This window comes from Cryptomeria japonica, chromosome 1 (genome assembly GCF_030272615.1).
Source record: "Cryptomeria japonica chromosome 1, Sugi_1.0, whole genome shotgun sequence".
Taxonomy (NCBI): domain Eukaryota; kingdom Viridiplantae; phylum Streptophyta; class Pinopsida; order Cupressales; family Cupressaceae; genus Cryptomeria; species Cryptomeria japonica.
Window position 1 is genome coordinate 272,307,496 of NC_081405.1, and position 18,301 is coordinate 272,325,796.

Below are 18,301 nucleotides of genomic sequence, written 5' to 3' on the forward strand. Positions count from 1 at the left end.
AGCCAAAAGAAACAAGGAAGAAAGCTGACTTGCAGCAAATAATATTCCCAAACACACTTGTATGATATATAGTGGCAGCTGCACACCCGTACCTGGCAGTGATATTGCAATTAAAACAAAGCATAGAAAGGACAGTCAAGATGACCATCTAATATGAAGCATAACTATTAGATTTAGGTGTTTGCAACAGCCAACTCTTTGTGGATTTTGCAATTATTTTCAACAACACAAAACATTTGGCAAGAATCAAAGCTATAGGAGATCATATTTTAGTTAGAGTTTTCTTTATTCAAAATCCAGTCCATGTATCATTGGAATCCTCATCAAATGTTTTTCTCTGTCTTTGAGGCTTGATGCAAGCAGAAGTCATGATCTTGTTTTTAGTTTAAAAGAATTGGAAAATGTCCATATAATCCAGCATAAAGCTCTTAGCAATTTCCTGTATTGCTAAAAGCCAGAAAGTGTGATGAGGTTCGAACTTCTTTTGTTTACAGACAGACTTAGTTTTATTACTTAACATCGCAAGAACGTATTTTCTCAGGACTTCTTAGTTTTCTGATTGGACTCATCTTAGACTCCTTATTTTTTTAGTAATATCTCTAAGCACTAAAGCTTCAAAGTGTAACCCTTCATACACATAAAAGTAAGGCCGAACAGGAAGCCATGCTGTAATGTCCCCTAATGGGACCCTCTTATATTCTGAACTAGAATCACAATTTTAGTGCATTGTAAATACAATAGAGGGACACTACTGTCAACTAAAGCTTAACTGGAACCTGCACAACACATTAGTCAACATTCTTTATATATTGCCCAGTTTATATGAAGGATTCGACAACCCTTTCTCTCCCCACACCTGTCCCCATTATGAAGCTCAAGGAGAATCACACAAGGCGCCTCAAGTCTATCCCTTTCCAACAAGCCCAAGAGCACTAAGAACCTCATCAACTTGGCCTCTCGGCCCACACTCAGGGTTGGCGTACCTGCTGAAGCCTGGTGCTCTTGCTTCCTTGTATTCTCCCTCTATAATTGGATGGCAGGATTGAAAGGTATTACAGACTCCATCATATTATTTACTTAATCGTCATATGAAGAGTTAGTGATAGAAAGGCATTATTACAGTGTCATACATATTGCAGTCTATATTAATATTACTATTAAATTCTGCATAAGAACATTATCAGGCGGCATATATTAAGCATACAAATTAAGCACACAAATTAAGCACATCCCCATGCATACCACCAAGAACAAGGATGTTACTGCCTGTAACTTAATAACAGTTCTGATCTGATCTGATCAATGGTGATGTCACTAGAGGCTTTTGATTCCTTTCCTTTATATCTCTCAATGTCAGGGAGAGATCACACCTCTTCATCATGTATGCCCTTTGGCAAGAGACACACCCTTTCACCATTAGCACCCTTTGAAAGTGTGCAACTCTTTATTATTTCTGCCCTTTGAAAGGGAGACAACCTTTCACAATCGGATCTGCACTTATTATTTAATTCAGATCTGCACTTCTGATTCCCAAATTACCTCCTCTTAAATGAGGTTCTCTTCTCCCTTTTATATCTCATGTTTGAGGGAGTCACAACTTTTCATTTTAAGTCTTTTGACCATTCATTAACTTAATTAAATTTTAATTATATTTAATTATATTCTTTAATATTTTTATTTTATTTTTATTTTTATTTTTATTTTTATTATTATTTATCATTAAATTCTATTTCAAAGTAGGGACATTATACATGCATAAGTCAGACAAGTTATACAGAGCTCAACAAAGACACAAACAGGACATCAAAATGCAGAACACAGTCATAGCCAGCAAGCTATCTGTGATACAGACAGAAATTTCAAATTATGTCTTGACATTTATATGCCTTTGCACACTACCAGTGGAGATATAAGCAAATTATAGTAGTTAAAATTTATGTGATTGATTCTTAAGGCTTTGTTGGGAAACCACAAAGCATATAAGAATATGGAACTTAGGTGTCATTCACTATTTGTCTTTATTTTTGTTGTCAAATGGCTCTTTGGGTTTCAAACGAGGTCCTCAATTTGGTGTCTAAATTGGTTTTGGGTTTTGATCCATGACCCTCAATGGCAATTTCGCAGTATCTAATATGCTCTGATGCCCAGAAGTCGAGTGAGCCAAACTATAACATCAGGTTGTTAAGGATGCTTGCAATTTTCAAATGCAAAGATATGTTCGAAAATTATCATGTTTCTTCTTCTAAAGGGCCTAGATGGACAGGTTAAAAACTTAAAGCATATGCACATGAACATAATGATTCAACCATTGTGGATAAACAAATGAAGTAAGCAGACCACACAATGCAAACTCAACATCGTTTTCAACAAGGTTAAAAAACAAGATTAATAAAACGCATTTTCATTAGTGCCTCTCTTACAGCAATAATGCCTATTTACACTTATTAATATTTACCAACCTTTATTTATAAATTATTAATATTTGCTATAAATTTAGACAATAATTTTGTTTTGTTTTTTTGGGGACCACGCAGACGCAAGCCCCCGCTTTCACAAATTATGACGTGCACTCTCCGCGTAGGGAGATGCTAGGCAGAGCCCCCTTCTCAGTGCAATAAATGTGCTCTCCCTAGGCCATCGGCCTTCCTGATCACCGATAGTTAGTTTAGGTCCTCAACAGAACATATCATGGGAGGAATATATCCCAATTTGTTGATTGCCTATCTTTCTTTTTACACTAGGCAAATAGCACAAATGGAAAAATGTCAAGCTTATAACAAATGCCATGTTATGCGTGGTTCCAATTTTACACATGTTAAATATCCTATGTTGACACTTGTATATTTAAAAATCCCAATATATGCCCTATTTTTAGTATGGACACAATCTTTTTACACAATCCAACTCCCATTTTTCACCTAAAGTGGAAGAAATCCTTTACTTCAATAGCTATAAACTAGTGCATGACTCTTATTATTAACCACTTTTTAAATAATCTTACACGCACAGCCGTCATCTTTCCATTAGCTTTATTATCTACAACCTCCATTGAATCAAAGACAATATATGCTATCAATCACTAAGTCTAATACCATTAATAAGATATCCGCCTACCACATTATTTCAGTCACACAACTCAGCTAACCCATATGTTCATAACATGCTCCCAAGTATTCAACCTAGTTATGGCTCTTCTATAACATCACGTTATCCATCATGCCTCATGGGCAGAGTCACCTCAACACATCTAGGATGTGCCTCAAAAAATCATTGTCTAGGAACTGAACCCTCCCATTTTGCCACATTGCATAGCCCCTACAGTTACTCCTCAATTCTGCCTTTTGCATTAGGCACTCGAGTCCTACTACCAGATAAACAATAAAAACAAAAGAAGATCATTATGACCATTTGCAGAATTGACTCCATTTACTTTAAAAACTCATCAAACATTCAAATGTCACAAAACAAAGTGAATCGAAATTGAATAAGAAACAATTCCAACCAGATATGACCATGGGAAATAAGTCATCTACTAAAGGGCATTTTCGTGCACAATGTACCTTTCAGCATCAGTAAAGATAAAATCCAAATGCTTTTCATTCATCAAGAAGATCTGCAACACACAAAATGGAATAAGCTGCTAGAAATCAGCTTAATCAGTCTTTAAATCCCTACAGTAGTAATGTTAACCACAAAATAAATCCATAGCCTCTCAGGGCAAGAGATCATCTCACACTAGGTGAGATCTGTGAGGTTTGTAGATTGGATTTCCAATCCCATCAAACAATTAACAAGCTAATCTAGGACTTTCATAGCTGACTTCACATAAAGCCTTCATTTGGCACCAAAGCTATAGGATTTCAAATCCTTACCGCTAGTGTAACTGCTACCTGAGAGAAATCTAATCCCTCAAAGTATTTAGGAAAGGCTACAAGAAATGAGTAATAAAGCTTCCAAAAAGTTGTAGGACTGTTACAAGCACTCAAATGCAAAAATATGACCAAACTTTGATCAGATTTAAAGAGGACAAGCCAATTGTGGGCAACCACAAAACTTCTGCCTACCACATGTATACAAGTAAAGCTCTACACGTATTCCTAGGGGGCTCACAGGTATGTATAATAGGCCTCTCCTCACTAATGGTGGTGAGCCTGGATATCCTTCTATAAACTAACACCCCCTGTTTGTTCAACCAAGGTTTACTCTCTAGATAACTTGTATCATAGGAAATCACACAATTGTCTCAAATACAATTGCCGCTACCAAGAAAATTGGTCCTTCTACAAGACTTTAAGTCCCCTCTTGACTCGCTCTACAAACATTTTGTCCACAGTGGAAATGCATCGCATTACTCCTCTCTTATTAACAAAAGTCAAACCCCAATAAATCATGGATTTGATTGCTCCCACTCTCAATCCCACAATGAATCCTAAGAAGGCCCAAAAGAAAATTTTACAATCCCAACAATCTCTTGGTTGCTAATGTCATGAAAACCTATGTCACCCTAGTTAAAAACTTTAACACCTTCGTGGCAGGCTAGAGTATTTGGTAAGAATTTGACCAATAATAGGAGAATGTGTGGTTAATCTTACTACATTACAAATGCAACAAGTTGCTCTTCAAGAGCAACATACACAATTATGTTAAGATAACAAAATGGAGTTTAGATTTTCAATAACTTCAGGTCCAAAATCTGGACAAGCTTTTCCTATATGACCCCAAAAGGAAAGGAAATTCAAAAAAATTTAAGAAGTCTTATGTACCTATATTCAACCCTAAGGGCCTCCAACAATCACAAAGCTGCCTTTCTCATGGAAAAGCTGTTCAACAGATATTCAGTGGACAAGAATCAAAATGAAAAGGAAGTCACAGTGGGATCAGTTACATCAAAGAAGGTAATCAAAACATCCAATTCTATACTCACTGCATGCTTGAACCATAGTGTTTACCATACTTGTATGACAGAATTTAAACAAAAATCAATTTTGAAATTCCACCACTGTATTCCTCTGAATAATCTACAGCAATCCAAGCTATTCCCAACCCTTGTTACTATGTCTGAATCTACTGTTTTTAGTTTTTTATAGTCTATAGTGGTTGCATTTATATAGCCTTAGTCGATTGATCAAGGACTGACATCATGTTCTATCTATGAAGCTGGCCCATTATAATGGTTTGCAAAATAATTTGGCTGTCCGTTTTGTAACACCTCTTTCTGTTATTTAATACATTAGTTTTTTATCTTTGTTTTCTAGCCTTAGCCATTTGATCAACAAATGATTCATACAGTTTTCTTTGTGTTCAGCTTACGAAGGTGACCCAACTTTGACTGCCTGTAGCATAAGTTGGATATTCACTTTGTAACACATTTTTCTGTTATATAACAATACAGTAAACATTTTCCAAAAATATAATATTAAAAGAGGGTTACTTCAACAAAAAGTAAAAAATCAACAAGAAATAAGGAAACCTAATCATCTTATACAATAATTTTAATACAACAAGATCTAATTTATACAAACCATTTTCAATACTCAAATCTGCAATCACTTTGAGCTCGTCATTTTCTGAAAGTGCTTGCAAAAGAGGGCAAGCATCAGATCCTGGAAAATGTAATACTGGAGGAGCTTTCTGCAAATTTGAAAGCAATTTTACATTCATCAAAACAACTAATCAGGATTCAAACTTGATGAAGAAATTGAAGAAACAAAAGAACACAACGTAAAATGAAAGTAATAAACACCTGAGGACCAAATATCCGTTTACCCCATGATTCAACATTGACTGTCGCGGAGAGTTTATTCACCTACATCAAACACAAAAGACATAAGGTGTAGTGAACATGTGAAGATTTTTATTTTAGTAGAACTGAGGTTACAAAAACCCATTTTAATCATACCTGCCTTTCACATTCGTTAACAAATGCACAGAGCTGTTTCTCTTTCTTTTTTACACTCTTATCATCCTCCTCATCTGAGCTATCAGATGCATGCATCCTTAACTTTTTTGACTCTCTCTCAACAACATTAATTTTTTCTTGATAGTATTCTTGCAGAAGCTCATCCAAACCAATGACTCTGGCAATGAAAACGATTACTCTCATCAAATGATATTTTCATGTTAGCAACATTAAAAAAACTCCACTTTAATATAAAGATTAAATTATTAAATAATGATATTTCACAAATTACACTTGAAAAGAAGTATAACTTTGGATTAGAAATACCAAAAGTCTAGAAACATCACACATAAAAGACAAGCAAAACGGTGCACCCAAATAACCAACCCCTTGTCCTCTACTTGGTGCTACCTTGTGTATTTGGAACACAAAAAAAGAATATTAGGGAGCAAATATGTGGGAACAGGGAGCATACTCATCCTAGACAGCTACAGAAACACATCTTGGCTTGGGTATAAACAAGGTGCATCCAAGGCATCGCAAGTACTCCATAAGTACAAATGAGACATACCCCAGGGTACCCTCAATGCCCAAGAATACCCTAAGTGTACCAAGTACATATCTAAGTGAACACCAAGGGACCCCCAAGTATTTTTAAAATGTCATTTAGAAAAAGGAAGTTTTAAAAAACCACAAAAGATTTCATCTAGGGTTGCTTTTTCCTTAATATAAGGATTTATTTTTGTATATTGTAATAATTGATGCTTTTTTGGATCAATAGAATTCTAATGGGTTGCGGAGTAAATCAATTGTTTTTTCTCTCTTTGTAATATGTGTTTTAGTTGCAAGTGCCTTTTGGGAGTAGAGGGAGTTCAAAATCAACTTTAGCATGGTATCAAAGCAATAGATCTACGATTACCTGTCCTTTTTTTGAGAGAGATTCAACCTTGAATGTTCGAGCAATAGAAACATCACTATTGAATCAAAAACATCCAAAAACTCTAATTCACCTATCCAAATGTTGAAATCCAAGCAAAAGAGAAAAAAAGGCAAAAAATATTGAGTCTTCAAAAATCATGTACAAAATTTTGTAGTCATGCAACGTTGTGCACAGGGCCACCATTAAACCTACTAACCAAAGTCACTACGAGGTTTTCAAAAATAAAAATTAGTTACCACAACATAATGCAATTGTCACCAAAGAATACATCGGTGGTATCTCTTGATGTGTTTTTTAGGCACATACAAACACAGAATAAAATACCTAAAGTATCTTATCCTCTCTTGAATAAAATCTCTCGGATGTTGAAGATTAGCTTAAGGATCATTTGAGAAGACTCCAAGGTTCATATATGTAGGATCACTACGTGTGGATAAGCTATGTTGGTCAAGTGATTGTTGTTTCATCTAGGGGTATTTATGGTTCGAAAAGATTTCATGAAGTGGTTTGCAAATGATATGCAATGAAGTTCTTTCCTAATACTATGGAATGGTTTGCAAAAAAATGGCAAAAGATAAGGGTTTAGAGATGTTCTAAACTATCCTAAGAATGGATGGATGAGGAATGACACAAGTGAAACTCAACTAGTTGTAGCATCACCATACATGAACAACTCCACTATAACTAGTGCAATCTTCTAAGGATGTTCGTAGGTTTTCAAATCATTGTCAAGTGTAGATACCATTAGTTGAATGCATATCAATGTTTGAACAATAATCGAACTTGAGCAATTTCAAAGGTTCCAGTTGACCACACAATGCTCACTTACAATCAGCAAGAAAGCTAGTGGTATTGTGAGATTTTGCCAAGATCAAGAGGCAATGGAAAGCACAAATAAGAGAGAACAAAATAGATGATAGAAATAAACTGTATTCTATCAAGAGAAAATACTGATTAGCTGGATCATCAAGTGTTCAATTACATACAATGAATATGAGCCTGCTTATATAGGCAAGGCTATATGGATATGTGAACACACAAACATGACATGTGGCTCAATAAGAAACAAGGGTAGGTAGGGGAAACAATATAATATTCCACATGAGGTGGAATGTAACAACAAGATAAGATCAACACCATAAAAAGTGGAAATTCTCCTACACACACTATCCCAATGTGGCACAAACACCCAAGTGTCTCATACCCAAACTATTATGAAATGGATGTACCAAGTAAACTTAAGTAAGGTGTAATAATATCCATGATGAATAATTATTTACACCAACACCCCCCCTTAAGTGCAACTTAGGGGAATGCACTAAAGTCTACAATGCAACTAAGCAATGCAAAATGGATCTCGGCTACTAGACCATGTTAGGTACCCATGTACAAATATGCAAATGCAATCTCCCATAAACGGAGAAAGAGAGAAAAACCCAATGGGAAAAAACCCTCCCCCAAAAGAGAGATGATGAAAGCACACAATGCTCTCAATGATGAATGAGAAGAACAAAAAATATGTCCCCCCCATAAAAGAGAAGAAAGACCATGAAGCCCCCCCTCAATGTCGAATCTCCTGCAAAGATGGTCCAATGATGATGTCCAAAATACCTCCCCATAAGGAAGAAAGAGAGCTAATGCTGCACCAATAATGTCAAAGTGTGACAAAACCAGGTACCAAGTTGATGACGATGAATCACTCGCTGCAACAAAAAGAAGATCAGGCATGGAGACAACCTGTTGTGAGCATCATTTGGATACTCAGAAATAGCAGAAATACTGGTACAATCCAAGTCTCAAGGGAGCCATGCACAAATGTGTACAATCTAAGTCTCAACTGGAGCCATGCACCAAGTCTCACAAGATATTCCTAATCTAAGTGTACAAGAGGATTACATCAAATAGTCAACAATGACAAGATACAAAGAAGTGTGGCACATTATGATAGTGCGAGTACAACATTGCTCAAGCAAGAGCATACATCATGATAAAATATTCAAATTTGGAAACGTGAAAATGATGCCACCAACAAAGAAGCCCTGTAGAATACTATAGATGAAGATGCCTCCAAATGGAATTTCACCAAGAGATATAAATGAACAACTGACCCCCCATAAAAAGATCATGTTGACACTTGCAAATAATGGCAAAGTGGACTTCTGATTTCAACTTTACAACTTTTCAAAATGAGATATAAGAGACTTCAACAAATACTGCTAGTGATCTAAACTGAGATCCAAGCAAAATACAAGTACCAAATATGCCAAGAATGGCCAAATACTGAAAGTACAATTTCTACTTGAAATCACTGCAAACAGATGGCGGATTATGAAAGTAGATGAAAAATTATGCACTTTCAAAAAAAAACGGCACCTGAAAAGAAGTCCATATGAGCCCAAATGAAGCCTCCAAAGTTGTAAAAATCAAGATTTCACGATTTCCGAAAAACCTGTATCCGAAAATCAAAAAAATCCTGCAGCATTGTACAGATCACGAAATTCTACCCTAAAACAAAAAAAATTGCTCAAAAAAAGGAGTCTGGATGAGTGAGATATCACTATTTGAAAATTGCCTGCAAAATTATAATTTCTGGAAAATTTCCGCCGCAGCTTCAAACTTCAAATGCCTCTAGATTTGGCCTCCGAAGTCCGATTTGGATGAAACAAAGGGCAAAACTGACTTTCTTGGACCTCCTCAATCCAATGGTGACCTCAGATTTGACCCATCAAGCTTCAATAATAACCTGCAATAGAAAGCTCCAAAATGCAAAACCCAAATAGCATCAAATTTCTCTCAATTGGCAAACCAATGACACTCTAATGGCTCTGATACCATGTGAGATTTTGCCAAGATCAAGAAGCAATGGAAAGCACAAATAAGAGAACAAAATAGATGATAGAAATAAATTGTATTCTATCAAGAGAAAATACTGATCAGCTGGATCATCAAGTGTTCAATTACATACAATGAATATGAGCCTGCTTATATAGGCAAGGCTATATGGATATGTGAGCACACAAACATGACATGTGGCTCAATAAGAAACAAGGGTAGGTAGGAAATAGGTGTGGGTAGGTAGGAGAAACAATATAATATTCCACATGAGGTGGAATGTAACAACAAGATAAAATCAACACCGTAAAAGGTGGAAATTCTTCTACACACACTATCCCAATGTGGCACAAACACCCAAGTGTCTCATACCCAAACTATTATGAAATGCATGTACCAAGTAAACTTAAGTAAGGTGTAATAATATCCATGATGAATAATTATTTACACCAACAGGTATGGATAACGAGTTTCATAATACATCAAGTGCAACATGCCATCATTCAAATCTAAACACTAAAACTAACATCAAAGATTGAATTGAGAAGATAAAAGAACCATGCAATAGGCTTCAAGGATTGAGCAAAAACACCATAAATTCAGTGTTTTATTGATCCAATAGCCAAACAACAACAATTCTTCAAGTTTTTTCTCTTGCCACTATTCTAGCTCTATTACTCTCTCTTCTATTCTCTTCTATTCTATTGCTATTGATATTCGTATTCTTCTTATTCTTATTATTAACCATTACAAATGAAATGAGTGGAGTTTATATGAGACTCCCAAATAAAATGAAGGGCCGAGATCGAATGAAGATCAAGGGCCAAGATCTTGCCACCTAAACCCTAATTAGGGTTTGATACAAATGAAAACTCTATCTAGATAATCATCATCATGAATCAACCAATGAGAAAATAGCATGTCAGCACAAAAATTGAGGAAGCATCCTCCAATAGGAAAATGGAACGCCAAGTGAGATCATAACAAACTATCTTCTAGAATTTGGTTCCCTTTCTCACGTTCCTTTCTAGCATATTCGATGAATCTAGTCACCATGTCCTCTATCTCAATCATCGGGACCTTGGGTGGAGATTTCAGCTGCTCTTCCATGTGCATGACCTCGTCGAAAGCTTTGATGATGGCATCCTCCCATTCAGGTTTGAGTTCTTGAGTTTTGCTTGCCAAGACTACAAACTCAATCATATCATTCATTTGCTCTTTGGTTGTCATAATATCAGCCCCATGGAAGATAACTCTTATTCTTTCATCCAACTCCTTAGCCTCTATAACTGTCCCTAGATCAATCTTTCTTCCCAAAACAATCTATGCTACTCCCACTATCTTATCATTGTTTCGGTGCATATCATCCTGAACTTGACTATATTTGTTTCCAATCTCCTCAAAAATGATCTTCTTTGTGCGAAGTTAGATACTCCATCGTAGAAGGCTACATGTAGTTCCTTCTCCTCTTACTTTCTCCCTTGATAGGACCTCCCTTGGTGTTTTCCTTATTACTTGAAGCACTAGAATGATAACATCTCTAGCATGAGTAAAAGCTTCGGAGGCTTCTATGAGGACATGAGTTCTCCCAAGGACCTTTATGACTGTATCGAGTGTTTGCATGATGTCCTTCATGACTGTATTGAGTGTTTGCATGATGTCCTTCATGAACTTGCTTACTCTAGTATATGAATCCTCTATCCATGTATCCATCAACTGTGCTGAATTCCTCATTTTCTCCATATGATCAACTGACTCTGCAGGAAGTAAGGGAGGTGGTGTGGCTATCGGACTTTGATGTGTCAATGGTTGCTGAAATTGTTGGACATAGTTCCTCCATGCACTTGTCTCCTTTTCCAATCTTCTATTCTTCTCTATTTCGGCTCTTAACATGTCATTGACTCCCTTCAATGCATCAGTTGCATAGCCTATAGCCTGCTCAAAGGTGAGTGGACCCAAATCAATGGTCTCCATATCATACTCATCGGCTGTAATCTCTCCTTCATATTTCTCAACTCTTGGAGTGGCTATTTGCAGCTTTCTTGATCCTGAGTCATCTCTAATCACCTTTGACATCTTCGTAGCTTTCCTCTTCTCAGTGACTTCTCAAGTCTAGCTCAGAAGACTCGCTATATCATATGTTTGTTCTTCTTCAACCACTATCACCTCTTGAGCTAGTCTTTCTTTTAACCACTCTGGAATAGAAGATCTTCCCTATTGAATTTGTGCTCCTTCATGCATTTGCTCATCTCTAGGTGGTGAAGTAGTTTCATCGTTATCTTCTCCGCCTTCTTCTATCTCTTGAATGAGGTGAGTGAGATCTTCTTGTTCTTGGGATGCTTTTTCTTTGCCTTTATCATTGTGGACTGTAAACTCTGCTGATTCATTGGCTCCTTGACTCAACTCCTTTTCCATCCTTAGTTCTTCTTGTTTGGAGGAAGGATGATTCGCACTTGATTTATGCTTCTTCCTTGCAGGTTCCTTTTCACCATGATCTTCCTTTCTTTTTGATCCTCTTGAATGAGATGGTTGAGGTGCACTCCCACTTGCACTAGCTTCATTTTCATCATCTGCTCTTCCTTCTTCTAAGTGGAATGTTGGTGTTATATTTTGCTCTTTCAACTTTTCGTGTCGCACATCTATCCATATGTGAGCGTACTCCAAGACTGGCTTCATTAACTCCTTCAAACCATCAACCTCCATATCTGCCCATTTGAATTTGACCTCTTTGTCTTCCTTGACATATGCAGCTTGCAGGTATTTGCCACTATCTTGGACTTGATCGGCTACATGAAAAAATTTGCCTTATCTGATGAAATTGAGGGATAGCCTAGAATACATCTTTTTCACCTCTATATCATTTTGGACGTTCATACAATAATCTTCAAGATGTCGTTGATGTCTATTCTTCCTTCCCAAAACTTCCTTCACATTGTTGTATGGATCAAAACAATCTCTAGCGGTGAATAGCTTGAGTGAATGTAGTGCTAATTCTTGTTCGGCATCTTCTGCTACGTGAAGGGATGGGCATGATTCAATGGAATCTCCTAGTGTGATAGGAAAAGAAACACCTGATCCATGCTTGTGTCTATATGCCTTGATGTATGCCAATAACTGTCTCGCCACTTCGAGTAGCACGACTCTATTCGTTGGGTATCGCGGCAACATGTAAGGAGGAACGGGAGATCCTTGAACTCTGATGTAGATGAACTTCGGGAACTAGATGAACCACGCACCATGTTGTTCTACCAATGCATGTGCTTCTGGAGAGAGTCTTTGTTGTGATCCACCTCGAAATTGTCTCGTGATATTCACCCTCCTATAGTGTTGTTTTGGTGGATGCTTGAGCTATGGATAACAATCATACACTTTGATCTCTTCGAGTCTCCTTCCAACTACACTTGTACACATGAGTCCCGGATACTCAAAATTTCTCACAATGGAGTATATGACATAGGAGCTCATATAGAACGTTCTGGTGTGCATTAGCCTCCTTAACTGCTTAGCAATGATGTTGCTAATGAATCTTGCCCAATTGATCGCCTTCTTGTCGCAAGTGGCAGTCTCAATGAAGTAGAACATCCACTCCTCAAAATATGAAGCCTCGGGTGCACCAACCAACCGTCGGAGTAAGGTGATGAAGTCTCTGTATTCATCATTGAAGTCTATCATGTGCAATCTATCGGGCCATCTGCTTCTTCCTCTACTCTTCTTCAACCAAAATTTGTCGATGATTTTCGCACAAGCATCTAGATCGTCATCGTAGGCTGATTTAGCTCCTTCCAAGATTATGTAGATCATTTCCTTGGGCTCGGGTAGATGGAATGTCTCGCTGGTTGCTGTCTCCAAGAGATATGCGAGCGTCGTCCCATCCTTCGCCACAATTCTCCTCGATTCAAAGTTATAGTGTTGAGCACACTCTATAATGAGCTCGTAGCATTGTACCGCGGGAGGAAAGACAGTTGCATTTATGAGTCCACTTTCAATCATCTTCTTGGCTGTAGTTGTAGGTTTGTTGATGCATGATGGGTGGCGAAACTTCTTGGTGTTGAACTTCCCAAGATTAGTGTCTCCTACTTGTTGGTGTCTGTTTTATCATCTACCAAACATTAGAATAAAGTACCCAGAAGATAATTTATCCTCTCTTGAAAAACCACCGCATATGCTAAGATTGCTAGAAGATCATATGGCGATTCCAAGGTTTCTTTAGTCAGGTCTTGATGTGTGGATAAGCTCAATGGGTATTGTGATTTGCTGGTAATACACAAAGGGACTTACGCTTGGACGGATTGATTTAGATGGATTTGTCAACTAAAGCTCTCTTTTTCTCTCTCTTTCTCTCTCTTTTTAGGATTTTTGGGATTTAAGACTTCAAAAAAAAGGGGATAAGGGTTGAGAGATCTACTCTAATCCTACGAACTCTAGAGACAGTATTGGTTTGATGACCTCAATAAACCACACTTTGCTTCGCTTCATTCACGACAACTACACAAAATGGGTGCAATCTTCAAAAGGACGTGCTTATGATTTGGAAGTTAAGCATGCACAAAGGAAAGCTCAGACTAACTTTGCACAGTGAATGAAAATCATCCATTCACCAAAAGTATGAGCGGAGATACACCATAAACCAATTACTTATTAGATATTTCATTCATTTAACATACATGAAATAAATTCTAACAAATGTGTTGAGGAAACTGAAAACCTCGCTAATCATTCAAACAAAAGAGATTACAAGGCCTTAAGAGAAAGCACACAAGTAATGTATTATTTGGAAATGACCTTCATGCAACAATATTTCAAATAACCTCACACTCTCCAAATGAGAGGAGGCAACCTTATATAGGAGTCCAAAAAATTTGAACGGCCGAGATCGAACAAAGATCAAGGGCTCAGATTAATAGTTCATAACCCTAATTAGGGTTTCCCCAAACTCTTAACAGTTAAAATGGACAAGAAGAAGACAAGTGGCGCAACTGCTATTCTCACTGAGGTGAGTGTCCAGTTTCCTTCTTTGTAGATTCGATGTACCTGGACACAAGAAGTCGCACCTCCTCTATGGTGACATTTCGCAAGTTGCTAATTTGGAAGTCGACCATATCCAAGTCATCAAAACAGGTGGCGAGAGTGTCTCCCCAACCAATTGCTTGCGTCAGGAAATCTTCATCTATGCGCATGAAACTCGAAACTCTCTAGAGATCTTCCCTGAGAATTGACCCTGAAACTTTGAAGAAGTTTTCTTGAACTTTGGCCCTTAAATTCTCTGCACGTAGATGCTTCTCTCGCACCTCATCCTACTGCAATATCTCAGCTGCCACAAAGAAGACCTTGTCTTGAATATCTCTGATGGTCTTTTCAATTTCTGAACACTTGGTCTCTGATTTTCTCAAAGATTTGACCCTTGTAACCAAGGCAAAGTACCAAGAACTGAAATCATATAGGCCACCAAGCTGGATGACTTTTATGTTTACAAGATCCTACTGAGAAAGTCCTCTGATTACCTTTAGATGTGGAATAATCCTTCTCCGAATATCCTCAATTTCTTCCCAAGCTTCAGCCATGTCTCGAATTTTGCTTAATAAGGAAGATGTAGAGTCATGTGTTGCTATCAGGTTCTCAATGAGTATGTCAACACGTTCTAAGGCATCCGCAGTCCATTCTTTTACTTCTTTGAAGGTTGTCTTCATGTCTTCATGTCTTCATAATCTTTTAATGACTCTTGCGGAAGAGGCATGGGCGGAGTAACAGGTACCTCCTCCCGATCTATAGGTTTTGTCAAATGTTGAACATATCTCTTCCATTGCTCATTCTCATCTTCAACCTTCTTTCTTTTTTCTTTTTCCTTGGCTAGTCTTGCCTCGAGAGCGTTGCAAGAATCGTCAAAATCTTGGATCTCTTGGGCCTAAGTAGGCTTACCCAAATTCACAGTAGTGATTTTATAATCCTCAGGAGTGATGTTATCTTGAGTTTTACCTTCTTTGGGTATAGCTACTTGCACTGATCTGAATCCAGCACTATCTCTTTGAATTAAAGAGAATCTCTTAGCTAGTTTGGGTTGTCTTATTTCAACCGGTTTACTCACCATAGCCAAGAATGTTGTTGTGTTCTCCTTTGAAAGAGCTTCCTTAGAGTCTTAGCCTTTATTCTTTCCCTCAACCAATCTAGAATGGCTGACTACTCCATACCACTTTCATCAAACTTATCCTCTGTTCCTTTAACTATACCATCTAGGAATTCCTTTGGGAACTCAGGCCCTTCAACTTCTACATTCCTAGCAGAATTTGGCTCTTGAGCTAGTTCTTCCATTATCTCTTCCGCGGAAGGGGAAGGAGCTCTTACTTCATTATCCCCTATATCAGCATTCATCCTTTGTTCATCGGTTGTAGCTCTGACTGGAGCAATGGAGGCAGCACTTAAGATCGAATGACCCTCATCAGGCTTACACTTTCTGCTTGCATCTCCAACTACTTTCTTTCCTTTACCCCTTAACGAATTTCAGTGTCTTTCCTTTACCCCTTAAAGAATTTCAGTGGATTCTTTCCTTTTTCTAGATCCAACACTGGATGAAACACCATGGTTTGAAGAAATTGATTCATTGGTTCCCATGAGATCATATGTGAGATTGATACCTTTGGATCTAAAACACTTTGTCTTCTCCGTTGCCCACCATTTTGAATATTCAATTATTGGTCTCATGAGGTCGCTCAAATCAAAAATCTCAAAATCTGACCAATTGACCAAGGCAAGGGGCTCATTTCTTAGCTTATCAAAGTGAGGTTGCTCAAGCTCAGGATCATCTTCAAGCTGATCCGCTACTCGAAACACTTTTGTTACTCTGTTCAAATTCAAGGGAAGTCTAGACCACAATCCCCTTCTGATTTCAAAACTATCAGCTGCATTGGCCCAATAGTCTTCGATATCAGGTCTATGCTCGAATGTTTCTCCATCAACTTGACTTCCTGGAAATTTGAGTAAGCTTAACTTCAACTATTATGCATCCCTTGACAAGCATCAACTTGGATGGTATCAACGTTTGATGGTGATAGTCAGAAAAATCCTTGAGTATACCTTAGACGATTGCACTAAGCTTGTGTCAATACCTGTTTGTGAGACGTTGCCTAGTTTGATTCCACTAAACTTGTTCATCATTTCCTACATTCCTAGGCCTAGAATAGATTTCCTGAACCCTATTCCTTTTGCCCATTTTTTTAGTAAGAATTAAGTCAAGAACTACATTGCTAAATCCTAAGTTGTCAGCACACCTATTCCCCACATATTTCATGATCAAAGAAGATATTCCTAACATTTGTGTAAGTCCCCAAGTGAACACAGCAATTCACATTGACCATTGAGTTACCCACTCGTCAAGACCTAACATGTAGAAACCTTGGAATCATTTTGGTTGATCTTACCCTTAGCATCTGAGGTGATTTTGTTCAAGAGAGGATAAATTACTTTGGTATTTTATTCTGAAATGTTATGTGCATAAAACACACATCAACACCTTCCTTGGCTTTTCCAACCATTGATGGTTGATGTTGGCCTCATATTCTTCAATGTTATCTTGATACAATTGTGTTGCTTCTTCCTTGGTCATGTAAACAGAGTTGTGAAATTCAAGGATGCGGAAAGCTTCCCTGATAGCAACATCACTAATGTTTGCCAAGACTCTCCCGTCAGGTGCTATGATCTCTCGGCTTAAAGGATTATAGTGCTTGGAGCATTCTACTACCAACTCAATACACTGCATTGCTGGAAGGAAACCAGCAGCTTGTACAATTCCATTTCTCATCATCTTTCTGGCAGTTGCTGTAGGCATCAAGTTGTCTAGGCCTGTACATTCGCTTCTTGAATTCTCTCAGGTTGATATGTCCCAGGTTCATGTCTCCGACCAGCTTCCACTTAGACCTCATCTTGGATTCCGGAGGGGAATCTTTATCCACCTGAAACTTTATCCTAGGAATCTTTATCCACCTGAAACTTCATCCTGGCTGTGAGATACCTGCAAAACAAACAAACTTAAGTCAAATTCTATACTTTTAGACGTAGTTTGTGAGTTTGGTGGCTAAATAATTTGCGGTTTTTACTTTCTTTACAACACTTAGTCACAAAATGGGATTTTCCATACTTGATCATCTTGAAAATCTCTTGAAACTCATAATACTCAGTCTGATAAATCAGAACTTGGGAAGATTTAAGTCCAAGATTATTTCATTAAATCCATTCAATCATCAGAAAATAAGAAAGAGAAGACGGGAAATCTCTTTTCTTTTTTATTCCTTCTCCTTAGACCTTTGAAGAAAAAACTCAGGTTGGAACCTTAATATTCTGCCTATGAAATCAACTTTCACCTTCGAAGAATGAAGAAGAATGGGAAAATCAGAGGTTAATCACAGAAAACCAATAGATTTACTCTCCCAACAGTCAAAACTCTTCAACGATCTGAGTTGAAATTTGTTGAAAAATGGTTGATAACTCAGAAGTATACTTGAAATCTTCTTCGAAACACTTCCAACCTGCAAAAATTCCCTCAAAATTCACTCTCAACCTGCAGAAAACATTTCAAATTCTCTCTCAATTTGCCCAGAAAGTTTGAACTTTAGGTGTAGAAATGAGAGAATGAATAAGGC

The 18,301-nt window shown here is 37.5% G+C and overlaps 1 protein-coding gene and 1 non-coding gene across 5 annotated transcripts in view; both read right to left on the reverse strand.

Moving 5' to 3' along the window:
- LOC131050246 (uncharacterized) overlaps positions 1-18,301 on the reverse strand; it is a 97,507-nt gene that overhangs the window by 70,342 nt on the left and 8,864 nt on the right. For all 4 annotated transcript variants that reach the window (XM_057984431.2, XM_057984434.2, XM_057984432.2 and 1 more), the window contains 3 exons: positions 5,900-6,077; positions 5,744-5,806; positions 5,523-5,631 (listed from right to left, as the gene is read on the reverse strand). In XM_057984431.2, coding sequence (XP_057840414.1) covers positions 5,523-5,631; positions 5,744-5,806; positions 5,900-6,077 — 350 coding nt within the window. The remainder of the gene's footprint in view (positions 1-5,522; positions 5,632-5,743; positions 5,807-5,899; positions 6,078-18,301) is intronic.
- LOC131050255 (U1 spliceosomal RNA) lies at positions 2,520-2,677 on the reverse strand. The gene has a single exon (XR_009106878.2). It is a non-coding gene; the product is annotated as a U1 spliceosomal RNA (small nuclear RNA).